Below are 18,684 nucleotides of genomic sequence, written 5' to 3' on the forward strand. Positions count from 1 at the left end.
ACTGTGATGGAAGTGAAGTGGACAAGATGGGGAAAGTAAGAGAAGCTGAAGTTAGGGCTGGGTCATGCAGGGTCATGAGGACCACAGTTGGCGATTTTGAACTTTATTCTAAGAGCAAGGAGGGGTCATTTCAGAACTGGGCAGAGGAATGAGAAGATGAGATTTGCAAAATGCAAATCATCATAGGACTTCTAGGTGGAGCACAGATTGGAGGGGTCAAGAATGGAGCAAGAATGGCAGAAGGGGTTCACTGCCATGACAGATAGCCCTTCTTTGGAGCTGGTGTTTCTGCGTGATGGAATTGGACTCAGAGGGGATCTCTTTTCACAAGACTTGCATGCTACTTTATTGGAATTGTAGTCGGTGCTGGGTTTAAGATATATGTAGGGGATTCGAATCTCTGGACTGATAATATGACACCCAGGCCCAGAGCCTCAACAGACTTCAGCTCCTACACTTTGATTTATTGGACTTACTCCACTCAGCTAACATGGAGTTGAAGAAGGTCAACCACCACAACATGGAGCCTAGAGTGTCTACAACTGGAAGCGGGAGGAGTGCATCCAGTACCCATATGGAATCTAAGCCCTCACTTGACATAGATGTGCAATGGACACAACCAATCCAATGTCCACAGAGAAAATGTGGAATGGGTGTGGGAACGGTAGCCATGGTGGCTGCTGGGTGTGGGGAACGGGAGGAAGAGATGAGATGTGGAGGCGTTTTCGGGACGTGGAGTTGTCCTGGATAGTGCTTCACGGACAATTACGGGACATTATAGATCCCCCCAGGGCCCACTGGATGGAACGTGAGAGAGTCTGGGCTATGATGTGGACCATTGACTATGGGGTGCAGTGATGCTCAGAGATGAACTTACCAGGTGCAATGGATGTGTCATGATGATGGGAGAGAGTGTTGCTGTGGGGGGAGTGGGGGGCGGGGGCGGTGGGGTTGAATGGGACCTCATATTTTTCATAATGTAATTTAAAAAATAAATAAATAAATAATTAAAAAAAAAAAAAGAATGGAGCAAGAAATAGAAGGAAAGTTCCTCAGTATGCTAAAGGGCATATATGAAAAATCCACAGCCAACATTGTACTAAATGGGGAAAGGTTGAAAGCTTTTCCTCTAAGATAGGAAACAAGACAAGGACGCTCCACTGTCACCACTGCTATTCAACATTGTGCTAGAAGTTCTAGCTAGAGTAATTAGACAAGAAAAATAAGTAAAAGGCATCCAAATTGGAAAAGAGGAAGTAAAACTTACTATTCACAGATGACATGATCCTATATTTGGAAAATTCCAAAATATCTATGACAAAGCTACTAGGGCTAATATGACTTCAACAAAGTAGCAGGATACAAGATCAATATGCAAAAATCTGTAGTCTTTCTATTCACTAGTAATGAACAATCTGAGAAGGAACTCAAGAAAAAAATTCCGTTTAAAATAGCAAGAAAAAGACTCAAATATCTAGGAATTTTCAGGGAACCATCATCTGGAACAAGCAATGAAAGAAAGAATAAATAAATGGAACCTCTTCAGAATGAAACACTTTTGTACATAAAGGACTTTGTCATGAAAGTGGAAAAGACAACCTACTCAATGGGAGAAAACATTTGGAAATCACATATCAAAGAAGGGTTTAATATCCATGATATATAAAAAGGTCCTACAACTCAACAATTTTTAAAAAATGACCCAATTTAAAAATGGGCAAAAGACCTGACTAGACATTTTCCAAAGAAGAAACGGTGAAAAAACACAAGAAAAAAGGTTCAACATCATTGGAGAGTAGGGAAATGCAAATCAAAGCTACATGAGAAATCATTTCACATCTTTTAGAATGGCCACTGTGTTGGAGAGAGTGTGGAGAGATAGGAACACTTATTCACTGTTGGTGGGAATGCAGAATGGTACAGCCCCTATGGAAGACTGTTTGGCAGTTCCTAAAAAAGTTAAATATAGGTTTGCCACATGACCCGGCAATACCACTACTGGGTATATACCCAGAAGAACTGAGAGCATGACAGGAACTGACATCTGCGCACTGATGTTCACAGCAGTGTTATTCACAATTGCCAAAAGACAGAGATAGCCCAGGTATCCATAAACCAATGAATGGATAAAAAAATTATGGAATATACATACAATGGAATATTATGCTTCTGTAAGAAGAAATGAAGTCATGCAGCATATGACAACATGGATGAACCTAAAGGACATTATGTTGCATGAAGCAAGCCAAACACAAAAGGACAAATACTGAATTATTGTGCTATTGTGAGCTAAATATATTGTGTAAACTCATGGAGTTAACAGCTAGAATATAGATCAACAGAAAATAGAATAAAGTTAGAGAATGGAAAGCTGAGGTTTAATCTGGGCAGAATGGTAAAAAGCTTCTTTATAAATTTTTGGAAATAAATAGAAAGGACTAAAGCTCATCACAGTTTTGTAATTAGCAGTGCAAATATACATTTATGATAATCGTTGAAAGGGAAAGTCTAAGGTCCTGTATATCTTTAGAAGGAACGCTAAAAATGAAACATAGGACTGTACAGCATAGTGAACTCTCATGTGAAAAAACATGTGGGAAGTGGATGTGGCTCAAGCAACTGGACTCCCATCTACCATATAGGAGATCCAGGGTTCAATGTCCAGGGCCTCCTGGTGAAGGCAAGCTGGCTCATGTGGCAAGCTGGCCCACATGGAGTGCTGGTGTAGCAAGTTGACACAACAAAAAGAGACACAGAAGAGAAACAATAAGAGACACAGCAGATCAGGAAGGTGAGGTGGTGCAAGAGGATGATCGTCTCTCTCCCACTCCGGAAGGTCCCAGGATTGGTTCTCAGAGCTGCCTAATGAGAATACAAGCAGACACGGAAGAACACACAGTGAATGGATACAGAGAACAGACAATGAGGGGGTGGGGAGAAGGAGGAGGGCGGAGGGGGAGAAATAAATAAATAAATCTTCCAAAAAATGAGTAAAGTTAATCCTGGATATATAAGAATGTTTTTCTCTGAAACAGAACAAATGTACGTTAATATTACAAAATGTTAGTATCACGGTGCTATTTCAGGAAAAATAAAACCAAAGCAAACTATGGACAATAGCGTATAGTAATATATTAATACTCTTCCATCAATGGTAAAAATAGGAAATATTCTAAGTGAAAGAAACTGGACAAAAGGTACTAGGTATTCTTTGACTCTGTCTATACAAAATATAAATACAAATAAATCAGAGAGATAGAAATAGATTAGCAGTTATGTATGGCGGGGGAAGGAAGAGAAATTGAGAAGTGACTGATAAGTGTTAGTGTTTTGGTGTCTGTTTTTTGTGTGTCCTTTTTGTTTATCATTATTATTATTGGAGTAATGAAAACATGCTCATATTGATTGAAGTGATGAATGCACAACTTTGTGATTACACCAAATGCCATTGTGTATACTTTGGATGGATTGATGATTTATGAATATGTTTCAATAATATTGATTTTTAGGAAAAGAATGGAGCATGAAGAGCAGGTAGGAGGCAGGTGCAGCAGTCCTAGGGTGTGGGTAGGACTGGAGCAGAGGCAGTAGGGATGGAGAGATTCGTAGAAGGTGGGCATAAAAGGACATGGATGGCAGATGGTGATGAAGTGCAAGAGTCAAGGATGACTCCCAAGTTCTGGCTTTGTCACTTGGGTGGATGGCGCTGACATGACTGAGCTGGGAGACTGGGGTGAAACAGGTTTAAGGAGGAGGATCAGAGCCCTGGCTTTAGAAGTGAAATGATGAGGGTCTGAAAGAGGGTTAGGGCAAGGGAATTTGAACAATAAGGACAAACCTCACAGAGTCTGCAGGTAGAAGTGACAGGTTAAACAAACACGACTATCTAAAAGAAGGATGAGTGCAAAGCAAGTCTGAAGGATTGACTGTTGAGTCAAGGTGAACAGAAAGCACAAAAAGGATGGGGGAGAGGGTAGGATGTAGGAGAGAGGAAGGAGAAGTTGGAAAGCCACACAATCGTGTCGGTGATATCTATATCTTTTAATGCTATCTTGTGCCAGCGAAAGCCGAGTATATTGGTAACTCCATCAACCCCCCCTGCTTCGTGTGGAACTTCCTAAAGGAAAAGATCATGACTTATTCGTTGTTAGATCCCAGGCCTGGCTCAGCGTAGTCAGTAAACATTTAACCAATGAATGAATGAATGGGTGAATTGGCTTTTTGTCTGCCTAAGAGAGAGGCTATCACAGTAATCAAGAGTCAGAGAAGCCAACTTCAGAGTCAAATAGACCTTGTTTCAAATTCTAGCTTTGCCTTTGATGGACCGTGAGACTTGGGCATGTCATGCAGTCTCTCTGAACTCCAGTGTCTGCACCAGGGCGACTGTAGGGCTAAACAAAATGTATGTAAAGCACTTAGACCTATTTGTAGGGAAGTGGATTTGGCCCAACGGATAGGGCATCCGTCTACCACATGGGAGGTCCGTGGTTCAAACCCCGGGCCTCCTTGACCTGTGTGCAGCTGGTCCACGCACAGTGCTGATGCGTGCAAAGAGTGCCCTGCCACGCAGGGGTGTCCCCCACATAGAGGAGCCCCACGTGCAAGGAGTACACCCTGTAAGGAGAGCCGCCCCACGCAAAATAGTGCAGCCTGCCCAGGAATGGCACCGCACACACGGAGAGCTGAAAAAAGCAAGATGACGCAACAGAAGGAGACACAGATTCTGGATGCCACTGACAAGAATACAAGCGGACACGGAAGAACACACAGTGAATGGACACAGAGAGCAGACAACTGGGGGAGGCGGGGTGGGTGGGGAAGGGGAGAGAAATTTTAAAAAAACCCCACTATTTGTAGCACCCTGTCTTGTGAGGACCCGAGTTCTTCCTGGAAATAATAATGGCATTAATGACTATTCTAATCACAAAGGCGAACACAGAAATACAGAAATGAGTTAGGGCAGCCGCAGCTGAAGACAGACTGAATCCACGAGACCATCCATGTTTGATGGAAAATCAGCCTCAGCTTAAAAAGCCTGCCAGCACATTTCTCTTCAACACGTGTTTCCCAAACTCCTGGCCCTCAGGTCTTTGCTTGGGACTCACATACAGGCCCAGGGCTGTTTGCTCCTCCCCTGTCCTCAGCTGAGCTGGAGAAGAGCTTGTCTGAGTTCTCTAGGTAAGAGCCTCTGGCATCCTTGTGGCTGGTGTCCCCGGTGGCACGGAGATGTCCCACCTGGCCGAGCCACCTGCCTGCTAGGACACCCTCCAAGGAACCCGCCTGGAGGGCGCTCTGGCCGCTGCAGTCATCTCCACCTGCAGGAGCCTCGTAGACTGACAAGAAGGTGGTCAGACTGCACTCATGAGAGGGAAATAAATGCCCCTAAGCCCTTGCCCACTGGGTCTTCCTGCTGTTTCCTGTATGCAGAAGGGGATTGTTTTCTCCTGAGGCTGGCCTGGCTGAGCGCCGCACACATGACGGGCTCTCATTCATCAGTACTTGGCCACTGAGCACGCTTCATGCACTATCCCATCTAATGCTCAAAACTACCTTCCGGGGTCCATGTAGTTGCCTAGTTAGTTATCCCTCTTTTAGAGAGAGAGGAGATGAAGACTCCAAGAGGCTGGGGGTTTGGCCATAGGGTGCACAGTCGTGAGGTTGTGGCGCTGGGAAAGTCACCTCCTTCTCAGCCTCTGCTCTTCCACTTATGTGACCTCTCCTTTCCTTACTCTTGCTCCACTTCAACATTAAGCAAACTCCTACATGACTTTCCATATCTGGACCCGTTGTCCCTTCCTCCGGGAAGTCCTCCCTGACTGCTACAGGCACAATTGTTTCCTCCCTCCTTTATGCTTCCAAGGCACTCAGATCATACTAATGACTGTAATTACGTGATTGTCTCTGTAACTGCCTCAAGAGCAGGGACCTGCCTATGTATCTTCACAGCTCTGGCATTTGGCCCTTCCCTGACTCCCAACTTTGGGAAATGTTTCTTGACTGACTGAGTGAGTGAATGAATGAATGGATGGATGAGACTCTGTATGACTCCAAATAACCCTCAATGACCTGCCTTCCTGTTTCTCTGTTCCTACCCCACTTTACTTGTCCTTTGCATCTGTTTAATTCACCCACAAACATTTATTGAGTGCCTAATATGAGCCAGCTTCTTTGTCTGAGATATGAAAATAGAGCAGACTCTGTCTCTTGCCTCATGATCTCACCTTCCAGAAGCATCTAGTGTGAAAAATAATTGCAAGATTCAGTGAAATATTGGGCACTTACAATATATATTGGCAATGATGCTAAACACTTCACTTTTACTGTTTCTTTTTATCCTCTCACAACTCTATGCTGGGTAATTTATCATCCCATTTGACTGACGATTTTGAAGTTGAGCAAGGTGAAGGGGCTTCCCCTGGTTAGAGAACGGGCAGAGCACCTGCAGATTCCCGCCTCTTATCCCTCCACTCGATGGCCTTTACGCACACAAACACTGATGTGGGGTGAGATCAGATGCCATACTGTCAGCACCCGTTGGGGAGCTAATTTTGTCCGGGGAAATGCCAGAGAAGAGGCTTTGAGTGGGGTCTTGAAGGAGAAATCGTAGTTCACAAGGACATGGGAGGAAGAAGGGCTTTCCCAGGAGACAGACCAGCATGTGCAAAAGCAAGGGGGGGAGAAGTGGCCTGGCATATCAGGGGCAATCTAACGCCACCATCTTCAGGTTAGGAAAATGCCACGCAGATGAGTGAGAAAGGCGACGGAAGGGCAGGGAAGTCCAGGGCTACTAAAGAAGCAGCAGCGTGGGTTCCACTTCATTCCTCTGAGCCACATGCGCGTCCAGGGACTCACCTTTCACAGACACCTCGTACTCGGGGGTGGTTTTCTCCTTGCTGTTGAGAACCACGGTGCATTTGTATTTCCCTGAGTCGTAGACCCGGGCTTGGGGAATAAAGAAACTCTCCGTGTTCTCCATGGAGGAGACGTTGTGGAACATCACGTCATCCTTGTAGAACAGCACCAGGTGCCGCGGCGTGACCTGCGAGGTGGTGCTGACGTCCACGATGCACTGGAGGGTCATGTTCCACCCGTTCGGCACTTTGGAGCCCGGCAGGATGTTCATGCGGATGCTGTTGATGGTGAAAGCTGAATGCGAGGGGGGGAGAGCAGACACACCGTTACCTCAAAATGACGTCATCCTGGTGACATTTGCCACATCAGAGAGGATCGTGTCCTGGGGTCCCAAATGCTTATAGGGGCCAGGTAGATAACAGACATGTGGGAAGCGGGTCAAGGGTGAGGTGGTTGGTACCAAGCTGCTCGAATTTCTACCAAGACAAGACGGTGGCTGGCAGAGTGTGACAAAGCAAATCCATAAGACGTATGTGACCCCTGAGCTGCCACATCATGGCCTCTGGGGACCTTAAGGATCAGGCAGACAAGCGTTCCAGTCCTGGCTGTCACTGTCTGTGGGACGGTGGGTGATTAACCTCTCTAAGCTCAGTTCCTCGTTTGTAAGATGGGACGATATACCTACTCACTGGGTTGTTGCAAGAGACATGATGGCAGCAGGCAAAGCACCAGCCCAGAGCCCAGTGCACAGTAATGCTTAGCACGTTAGCTACCGCCATCCTAAAATCAGACGATCACAACCAGGAACTCTCCTTCCCCACCCCAAGCCTGACCGAATTAGCCGTGCCAGCTGACATCTTCTATCCAACGGACACAGCACCTCACCAGATGGTGAGGACTGAAACCACTTCTGAGCCAGCCACTTGGGATTTCCACCCCCACCTGTCACTGAGAAGCAGAGCACAGATTCTCCCCTACTGAGCACCCGGAGTGGCTGAAATCCAAATCAGGGGCCCAATCTCTGTCAGAAACCAGATCAACTAGCTAAACCCCATCATTTCTGACTGATATCCTCCAGCATTTAATTGGGTTATATTCAGCACACAGGCTGCCAGTAAAATCAGCTAACTAGAGATCCTATTTTGAAACTCATTTACAGGGGCAGACAGGCAGGAAGATGAATTGCTTAAAATGATATGACCTGGGTGATGGAAAAGTTTTGGTAATGGTGGTGATGATAGCACAACATTGTGAAAGTAGGGAAGCAGACTTGGCCCAGTGGTTAGAGCATCCGTCTACCACATGGGAGGTCCACGGTTCAAACCCCAGGCCTCCTTGACCCGTGTGGAGCTGGCCCATGCACAGTGTTGATGCGCACAAGGAGTGTCGTGCCATGCAGGGGTGTCCTCCATGTAGGGGAGCCCCACTTGCAAGGAGTGCGCCCCATAAGGAAAGCCACCCAGCATGAAAGGAAGTGCAGCCTGCCCAGGAATGGCGCCACACACACAGAGAGCTGATGCAGCAAGATGACGCAACAAAAAGAAACACGGATTCCTGTGCTGCTGACAACAACAGACGCGGACAAAAAAAAAGAACACGCAGCAAATGGACATAGAGAAAGACAACTGGGGGGTGGGCGGGGGAAGGGGAGAGAAATAAAAATAAATCTTAAAAAAAATTGTGAAAGTAATTAACAGCCCTGAATTATATATTTGGATATGGCTAAAAGGGTAACTTTTTTCTATACAACACAGAGAGCCCTGAAGTAAACAATGGTTAATAGTACATATATAAAAATGTTCTTTCATCACTTGTTGCAAATGCACCATACTAATGCAAGGTGTTAATAGGGTGGTATATGGGGACTCTGGTTTTTACTCATGATTTTTCTGTGAACCTACAATTTCTCTAATTAAAAAGGTAGGTGTTTGCTGGCTATTTTAATAAGGTTTTTTGTTGGTTGGTTGGTGACAAGGCACTGTCCTGAAATTTTCCATGCTAGAAGTTTTAGACCATGTTCATTGGTCAGGAATTTTGTCCAAGATTTAGAGCAAACCAGAGTAGATATGTTTCTTTTTTTTTTTTTTTTTTTTTTAAAGATTTATTTTTATTTATTTAATTCCCCTCCCCTCGCCCGGTTGTCTGTTTTCTGTGTCTTTTTGCTGCGTCTTGTTTCTTTGTCCGCTTCTGTTGTAGTCAGCGGCATGGGAAGTGTGGGCGGCGCCATTCCTGGGCACGCTGTACTTTCTCTCACGCTGGGCAGCTCTCCTTACGGGGTGCACTCCTTGCGCGTGTGGCTCCCCTACGCGGGGGACACCCCGGCGTGGCAGGCACTCCTTGCGCGCATCAGCACTGCGCATGGGCCAGCTCCACACGGGTCAAGGAGGCCCGGGGTTTGAACCGCGGACCTCCCATGTGGTAGACGGACGCCCTAACCACTGGGCCAAAGTCCGTTTCCCATAGATATGTTTCTTAAGAGGATCCTCTTGGCCCTGCCCATAGGTCCTTCTGAGGCCCATCTGGAGTCCCAATTATGCCCCCTGATGTACCTCAAAGCAGCTCAGCCCTACCTTCCTTATGATTTATTATCCAAGAACATGGATCTGTGCTTAATTGGTACTATAAAATATTCACTCTCCAGACTCCTGTCAGAAATGCAACCTCAAAAATCTCTTGGTCTCTATATGACTAGAAAGAATGGATGATATGTGGAAGGATTTGAGGAATTAGGTCTAAAGCTCATAATGTTAAAATCACGTATACTCAGCCCCTCAAGAGCCCCAAATGCCTACATGACTCCCCATAAACTTCCACCACACCCATTCTCAAAGAGGCTGTAGTGGATTGAATGGCATTCCCCCAACTGGTATGTTCATCTGGAATCAACAGATTTGATTGAATTGAGGCTCTTGGGATGAAATCGTCCTGAGTTAATGTGGGTCCTAAATCCAGTGATGGAGTATCCTTACAGGAGACAGAAAAGGAGCAAAACAGACACAAGGAGACCACCATATGAAGACAGATAAACAGTGACACAGCAGATGGGCCATGGGACAACAGAAGCAGAGGTTAGTGTGACACGGCTACAAGCCAAGAACCTGCACAAGGGCAGCCACCAGAGGCTAGGAGAGTAGTGTGGATTAGATTCTCTCTCCAATCCTCGGGAAGGAATCCACCCTGCTAATACCTTGATTTTGGACTTCTGGTCTCCAGAACTGTGCGAGAATACATTTCTGCTGTTTTAAGGCACCTAGTGGTAATTTGTTACAGTAGCCCTAGAAAACTAATACAGAGGCTATCTAGATGGCATTTAGACTAGGGATTGAGAGCTACTGTACCTGGTAGGCTTTGTTAACCTCCTGTCCCATCTACCTCCATAAAGCATGGACAAAGCAAACATGGGGTTTTTAATTATTTATAAAAAATTTTAAGAGCTAATATAGCCAAATATTTCCAACCCCCCAAAAGTAGATGATATGATGTCTATTTAAAGCCTTCATAAGTATCTACAAATTGTTTTTAAAAATTAGAGTTTAGAAAGGGGGTTGGATATAAGATTAATATACAAAATCAAGAGGAAAGGAAGGAAGGGAGATGGGAAGAGGAGAGGGACATAAGTAGATAGATATAAGGTATATATATAATATTCTAATTCTTGGGTAGAACGGTTTTATATTATTAAAAACAAATACACGTATCAATAAAACAGAAGTTGACTATGCATGGACCAAAGGTGAAAGTGTTACGGAGCAAGGATTATAATCAGTACAATTCTTTGTACCTGAGGTCCAAAAAAACAAAAGTATGGGGAAAACAATACAGTAAAATATCTGTTTCCCACCCCTGTGTCCATCATCCAGTTCCTACCTTCCCTGACTGAAATAACCATTGACTTTAGTTTCTCATGTATGCTTCCAGCCAGTTGCTCTATGCATTTACAAGCAAATATGAAGTCTTATTTACCACCCCTACTCTGTCTTTTACACAAGAGGTAGCACTCCAGATATACTTGAAACATGGGCCTTACTCAAAGTTGATATGGCCCCTGTGGGGACTTCAGAGGCCCAGAGATGATGTGGAACAGTGAGCACCAAGAACTTATTCAAACAAAATGGGGTCACCCAGCTTAGATAAGGCTCCTAAAAGTTCAGACACTCTGATAAGAAAAAAATATTCATGGATATCAGACTGTGCCTGATGAATGTACATTCCTTGATACCCCAAATCTCCCTTAACCTTGGACCAAGGAAGATCTCCAGAAATCTGCATGCTTGGATCATATCACTATGGCCTGTTATAGAATCATGTCAACTAAAGTAAGCTTTGGCATACTCCCAAGGAAGACTTACAATATTGTTTGTAAGTCTGGCTTATCATTAGGGATGCTGCCCATGATTCCTGATATTCTCTTAATTTTATCCTGTTGGACAAACACACATAATTATTTTAAGTGGTCCCAAATAATAAAGTAGCCAGAGATCCCGGCAAAATCTATCTTTCTTTCCTCTCTTATAACAAGGTCAAACCCCTTTTTAAGCAATTCAAAATTTGTCTATAATGTCTCACATTTCAAAATATAGAGAATGGTGCCTGCTTCCTCCTTTCTTCTGAGCAATTAATTGAACAAAAAAATGGCATCTGCTTAGTCCATGAGATAAATGTGGTGATGATTTCTATTCATTTCCCACAGCATTAATCTGTAGAATTCCCTTTTCTTCTAAATCCCACCTCTTCTACTCACAAGCTGTATAAACTTTAACTAGTTACTAAGCTTCTCTGAGTCTCAGTTTGTTTATCCATACAATGGGCCTAAAAGCAGTCCCTGGAAATGAGAACCTGGGTTTAAGTACTTGACAGACTGTCCCCAACATGTATAAAGTGCTTGAGAAATGTTAACTCGAATCTGTCAATCACAGAAATAAAATCAGCTCTTAAGTTATAGCTCTACTCCATGTTTCTAGGGAATTTTTTCAAAAGAATAAGATTTTAAGATTTTCCAGATTAATTTACAGCAACTTCTCCGAACTCCCAGTTCTGGTCATAACACTGTGCGGTCTCCATGGGAGTCATTAGGCTACTTTACTGCCCTCATCCTGAATGAGACGTGCGCTCATGGCCGGCTGTGCCCCATCTGGGAGACAGTGCTGGCTGGGTACAGGAAGAAAGGAACTCAGACACACCCAGCTTCAAATCCTGCTCCTGTGTGCATTAGCTGGGCGATCTTAGGAGTTACTGAACCCCCAGGGCCACCATCTAAAAATAGGGAACATGAGTACCAGCCTTGCTGGGCATTTTAGCCTGAACCATGCCTGAACCATGGTGACTGAGAGCGCTCAAGGGACACCATACAGGCTGCCCAATGCCTGGCCCCTGGCTGACACTCCCTTCCCTCTTCCTTAGCACCATTCATTCAGCAGGCATTTAAGGGGGCTGCTCTGTGTCAGGCATCATACCCGATACTGGGGGTGCAGAGAAGATTGAGGCTGGCACAGTTTGGCTGCATGGTGCAGCCTGCCTTTACAACTCTTCCCCTACCCCAGGCCTTCTAGCCTCACCATCCCTGCCTGGCTCTTGCCGACGAGGCCCTATTCCAGTCCCTTTTACAGTAGCCTTTCCACTTTAAACCATTTCTAAACAAACCTGGCTAAAGCGTTGGGCAGCTTTTTTTTCAAGTGGGGATGATACCCATTAGTATGGGGCATTCCACCATCTTGTTTCTCTAAGCAACTCTAACACACATCTGCTTCAATAAATCAACCCAATTGATTCACTCATAAGAACACCACTTTCCATGGCGAGTTGGAAGAGAGAAGGGAGGACAGGAAGTAAAATGGGGGAAGGAGAAACATTTTATAAAACTTATCAAGATATGAGTCCTAACACAAATCATTGGCCTGAGGAAGCAAAAACAGCAACCTAGATTTTACTCCCATAAGCAGCAACCACCACCACCACCCCCAGCCTCCAAGATGGTCCCCAGTGAGCCTTGCCTTCTGGCATTCATACCCCTCTAACATTATACCAGGACTGACCTGTATGACCACAGGGATATGCCAGAAGTGGTGGCATGTTATTTCTGAGATTAGGTTATAAAAAGCATTGCAGCTCCTGGCTTGGTCTCTCTGGGATCACTCGCTGTGGGTGAAAGTCACTTGCCATGTCAGAGCAGCTTCTGTGGTGAGGAACTGAAGCCTCCTGCCAACAGGCACATGAGTGAGCTTGGAAGCAGATCCTCCAGCCCCAGTCAAGTCTTCAGACTGTTGCAAATCTGACCAACAACTTGTCTGCAATCTCATGAAGGACCTTGGCTCAGAATCATTTAACTAAGCCGTTCCTGGATTCCTGACCCTCAGAAACTGTGAGGCAAAATTGTGCTGTCTTAAGTTGCTAAATCTTGGGATAATTTGTTAAGTAACAGTAGAAAACAAACACAGCATCTAACCAGGACTCAAAAATCTCCACCTGATTCTTAAGATAATATAGAAAACATTATCCTCTTTATAAATAAGCTTTCCAAGCACAGTCAAACCTGGATTACTGTATGTAGGTCTCACTATTTACACAATAGAATAATAGTTCACAATCTAGGGTACCTGGATCCCTGGAATGTATATGGATGGATGTTATAGGGCCCAAGAACCACCTCTAATTTTATGTAAACGTGTTTTTTTCTTAGGAGAGAGTCCACAGCTTTCTTCATTGAATCCAACACTTCAGAACTGTTGTGATGGAAGAACAAGATTGTGAATCAGCCTACAACAGTTCGGGGTTTTTTCAACCTGGATTGGTGAAGGCCAATGGAGGAGGGTCCAAAGTTACAGTCACCGACAGCGTGGACAAGGCACCCATGGGCTGCAGTGCTAAATCCCAAAAGACTAAAACAAAAGGGCCTGCTTCCCTCGACCTCAAAGTCACCAGCCAAAGGATGCTGATGCTCCCTGGGAAGACGAGGCATCATGACTCAGCCAGCCACCTGGCCCTCAACCCGGAAATTACTCACAAGGAAGAGAGGAAGGAGGGAGAGGAGGGGGGTCACCTACATTGTTAGGAAAATTACAGGGTACTGTAAAACATGGAGTCCCTAAAGACTACTGTGCTCAGCCCGGAGCATGCTGTACCCAGCTCCTCATCTGAATCCCAGGCATCTCCAAGCTCAGTCCATGTTCCCTTCAACAAAGACTCTTACAGAGCACCTGGGATTCCAGGGCGTGCAAGACATTGCAGGCTGGTGGGAGGCACCAACAACTTGAGAACAATGAGGAAAGCACCACGAGGAAGGGCTGCCCAGGGGAGATCAAGGAAAGTCTGAAGGAAGTGACCCTCGATCCAAGCCTCGAACCAGGCCAAGAAGGGAAGGTGGGGTGCTCTGGGCAAGAGAAGAACATGTACCAGGGGAAAAGGGCATGAGAAGTCACACGGCATCTGGCATGGCCGGTTATGAGAACCCAAGCAAGGGGTCAGAAGGGAGCAGGTGGGCCAGAAGGCAGTGCTGGAATGGAGGGCCTTGCCTGCTGTGCTGACCCTGACCTCGGGGTCCTCGGAGCTGACAGGATGGGCAGCGGAGAGAGACTGAGGCCAGAAAACAGTCTGGGATGGTCGTCTAGGCAAAAGCTGATGAGGCCTGAACTAGGGTGTGGGGAGTGGGGATGAGGGAAAGGGGCAAATCTGAAAAATGGTGAGTAGGCTCAAAAGAACTTTTTTGTTTGGTTAGTTTGGTTTTGGTTTGGTTATTGGATGATGAAGATGTTCTGGAACGAGATAGTGGTGATGCTTGTACAATATTTTAAATGAACTAAACGTCACTAATGGTAAAATTTTACGTTACATGTCTTTTTACCACAGTAAAAAAAAAAAAAGCAACTAAAAGAATTTTGTGTTTGATTGAATCTGGGGAATAAGCAAAGAGTGGAAGAGAAATATCCAGTTCCTGGGTATGTATCCAGGAGTCTGGAGGTGCCCCTAACCAAAAGTCACTGTGGTGCAGCCAAGTTTGGGGTGCCTGAGGGATGACTAGGAGCCATTAACCATTGGCCCGGTGGTGAATCTGATGCTGAGGGGAGATCAGATCTGGGCTAGACTGGAATCAGGTGGAGAGAGTGAAGATGAGCTCCAGAGAGGTTAGGCACGTGGAGACAAGTGGGGTAAAGCCAAAGTTAGCCCTGAGGGAGAACTAGGAGGGTTTGTTAGAGAGGTAGGAGAAGAACCGGGCCTTGAAGGCCAGGCAAGGAAGCTCTGTGGCAAGGTCAACGAAGTCCATGCAAGGTGATACTTAGCAGAAGGAGATCCAATGGCAGTGAGGTGTGGGGCTGAGGCCAGGCTGCAGGGAAGCCAGGAGGTGCTCAGAGAGGAGGAAGCAGAGGCAGTTCTTATAAACGAGACTTTAAAGAAGTCTGACTGAGAAAGGAAGTGGCTAGATAAGGAACTGCAAGATTAGTGCAAGGATTTGTTTGTGCTCATTTTTCTTTTTTCCTAAAAAAAAAAAAAAAAAAGAGTAACTCAATCATGACTCTAGACTGAGGAGAAAGAGCCAGAAAGTGGGTGGGGTGGGGTGGGGCATGGGTAGAGGTATTTAAAGCTGGGGGGAGGGGGGAGGCTGAAGAAATGATAGTGAGGTCCTGGGGGCAATGCTGGTGGGTTGAGAGCCCAGGTGGATGGGCTGGCTCTGATTAGCCGCAGGGGTGGACATCTGGGACCCAGAAGGGAGCTGGGAGCCTGGGTGGGGAGGCAGATAAGGCTGGCAGGAAGCTGAGGAATGTTCCTCAGAAGGCCACTCCTTTCTAGGTGGAGATGGAGCTGAGGTCACCTCCTTTGGAGAGGCAGGCCAGGGTCGGGTGGGGATTGCAGGGACTGAGAATGTCTGAGCTAAGGAAGGGTAAAGATCAAGGCTGATGGGCAAGCTGGCAGGTCGTGCATTTCAGTCCACGTGGACTGGCTGTGATCTCAGGATAGAAGACTTGAGGTCCAGCCCGCCTTCTGCTAATGCCTAGTGTGGACCCACACAAGTGGATCAAGGCCTCCTGTCTCGTTTTCCCCTTCACATGGAAAACTAGGTGGAGAACGAGAGTCCTCCAGGGAGTAATGCTGAGCCAGCAGTGCCTCCCTGCTCCAAGGTGTGCAGTTCTGAGGGTTGGCCCAAAGGTATCAAGAGCTTTCTCTAGGAACCTCTTTAAGAAGGGAGAGATGTACTTGGGTTTGAGGTGGGGGGAGGGGTCGACAGAAGGGAATGGAGTTTCTGGGAAACAGGATGTCGAGAGCAAGAAAAGCAGAAACAAAAAGCATGGGGTATTTCAGGGCGTGGGGGAGAGCGGGTGGGTCAAGAGCTGTGATGGCAAAGCGGGGAGAGGCCGGCCATTAAGCCTCATCAACATTTGTCAATCACTGCAGGGCAGTGACCTGCCGGGCTGTTCACTAGCTCTCCAACCTCATCCTCACACTGACTGTTAGAGAGGCTCTGTCACCAGCCACACTGTGTATGTGAGAAAGGGGCTCAGAGAGGCCCAGTGGAGCTGAGTCAGGCCTGAGGTTTCGGACAGACTGCCGGGCTTGGGGAAGTAGAAGTTCTAGGGCCCATGCCACACTGACTGGCTCTCGCATGGACAAGTCGGTTCTTTCTCTGACCCTTAGTGACACTGCCGGTCAGTCAGGATGACTAGGAAGATGATGGCTATCCTGGTGTTCGGAAGCCGGCAGAGTACGCGGTAGTTGAGCATCAGCCCCCGGGGCAGCCCAATTTTGCTAGTGGCCACACCGGTATCCCCTCCCCCAGCACCACTGCTTGAGCCTTGGATCAAAAAACTAGAGCTGTCCAAGTGCTCAGTGTCCAAGGAGCTGTACAATTTGTCTGCAGCCCAGACACCCCCATTCCCTGCTGATCGAAGTGACTTCTGACAAGGGGACCCTGTTCTGTGCACCCTCCCTCCATTCCCTCCCCAGACCCAACCAAATCCCTTCCTTCAAATGGTCCCTAAAGAAGCAGAGCTAAACCCACTTATTTCAGGATACAGTTCAAAATTAGCACCAAAGTGAGATGACAAACCAGACTTCAAAGATAGGCAGACACCCCCCCCCCTTCCCCTATGCCCTGGCACAAAATATTGTCAATATACTCATAGCCTCACTAGCAAATAGGAAATTAATCCAACATATATTTTAGGTCATTTTCAGGAGAAAAAAGTTATGGTGTAATTTAAATTATTTTCTGTCTTCATAACAAATCCATTATCTCATTTGTGAATAAAAATCATTTGGCATGTAGTAGGGTATAAAAATAAACATTTATGGCAAAACAGCAAAAATTATGGAATTACTCACTGCTTTATCACTTTTTTGCTACCAATGCTAACAAACAGCAATTCATTAAAATGTAGAAAATGTTTATACTTCTAGAACATGCTGATTAGAACTGGACTTAGAACAATTGTTTTGTTCTAAGACCTTGTAAAATGTCAAAATGAAAGAAAAAAAAGAAAAAAGTCATAATAAGAACAAAAAAGCAAAAAAAGAATAATAAAAAAATAACAAAAATGTCAAATTGGCATAAATTTTATATACCAATTAGAATATTTTATCAGTTACTATAAATAGCATACCCAAGCAATTTGACATGAGTTTAAGAATCACAGAAGGACAAGCAAGATAAAATTAGGTAGAAACATCACAACTTACAGTTTTCCTGACCCTCAAGACTTGAACCTAGAAAAGACAGAAGAAATATGTTGATTCCGAAGCTTCAACTCTCATGAAGTTTAAATGATGAGGGAATAGAATTAAAAACTCACAGAGCAAAAGTATCAGCAGGATTCCAAGCCACATCTTGCCCCCTTGGAGCCACTGGGACTGCATCCTGAGAGGTAAGATTGGTCTGCTTGCTGGAGACAGCTAATTCTGCTTTTGGGCCATCCCTCTGGGGCAGAAGACACTTTCCAGAAGCCACAGTTGTGAAACCTGCCCTGTGAAAACAGCGATCGCTCTGGTAAGTTCTCACAGTGCCTGCAGAGAGACACTGCAGGGAGACTGGCTGGGGCGCTGGTCAGGTAATGGCGGCCATTGCTGGAAACCGAGAACAATGAAGCCTGGGCAGGACTGATATCTCCTCAGGAAATGACTGGCCTTCCTGAGGGGTCACTGAACACGGTTGCTTTGTTTCTTTAGGAAAATAAAAAAGGAGAGGGGGGGTGCAAAAGAGTCATTTGCTCCAGCACTCCTGACCTTCCCTGTGTCTCGTTGGGATTTGGGGGTCCCTTCTCCTGCACCCACCCAAATTGCTTCTCTCCTTTAACACCCAGAAAGATCTCTCTGCCTTTCCTATGATCCCCAATGTGGCTCTTTCCACAGAACATAGCCCTTTTACCTTCTGCCTTTCCATGCAAGGGCTTAAGACAGAGCTGATTACCAGAAATTCAGGGTTTCCCAGGGATACCTGCCACCAGGGGCAAGCTGAGCTCAGAACTCTGTGGAACCAGGAGGCTCTTCCTGGCCTCTGCGGTTAGCTGGTTTCCATGTGGATGCCTTAGAGCAGCCCTGTGAGGCACCCACACATTCTCCTGGAGGACTTCCTCCAGCCTGCCTCCCAAACACACAAACACACCATACTGGGCCACAGAGAGCTTGCTAAGGTATAAATCAATTCTTCTCAGTCCCGTTTGAAATCTTGTAATGGCTCCCAGTTGGCCTCCAGAGAAGGTCCACATATAGGTTTCAACACTCTGACCCTTGTTTGCCTCTTGAGACTGGTCTCTCACTGCGTCTTTACTTGCCCCTATATTCTGGTTGCTGAAACCCATAGTTCCCAGAACACACCATGTGTCTGTGCCTTTGCAAACGCCATTCCCC

General features: G+C 45.9%; 1 protein-coding gene across 4 annotated transcripts in view; it reads right to left on the bottom strand.

Annotated features, from left to right (window-relative positions):
* The window catches only part of PECAM1 (platelet and endothelial cell adhesion molecule 1), a 127,582-nt gene that overhangs the window by 43,472 nt on the left and 65,426 nt on the right, over window positions 1–18,684 (bottom strand). For 3 of the 4 annotated variants that reach the window (XM_058284536.2, XM_058284535.2, XM_058284534.2), the window contains exons 1-3: window positions 17,631–17,912; window positions 17,518–17,544; window positions 6,853–7,146 (exon numbers count right to left, since the gene is read on the bottom strand). In XM_058284536.2, the coding sequence (XP_058140519.1) occupies window positions 6,853–7,146; window positions 17,518–17,544; window positions 17,631–17,694 (385 nt within the window). In that variant the 5' untranslated portion in view covers window positions 17,695–17,912. Of the gene's footprint in view, window positions 1–6,852; window positions 7,147–17,517; window positions 17,545–17,630; window positions 17,913–18,684 lie in introns of those variants that run through there. The other variant, XM_058284533.2, reaches the window with a different exon arrangement.

This window comes from Dasypus novemcinctus, chromosome 21, assembly GCF_030445035.2.
Source record: "Dasypus novemcinctus isolate mDasNov1 chromosome 21, mDasNov1.1.hap2, whole genome shotgun sequence".
Classification (NCBI taxonomy): Eukaryota; Metazoa; Chordata; class Mammalia; order Cingulata; family Dasypodidae; genus Dasypus; species Dasypus novemcinctus.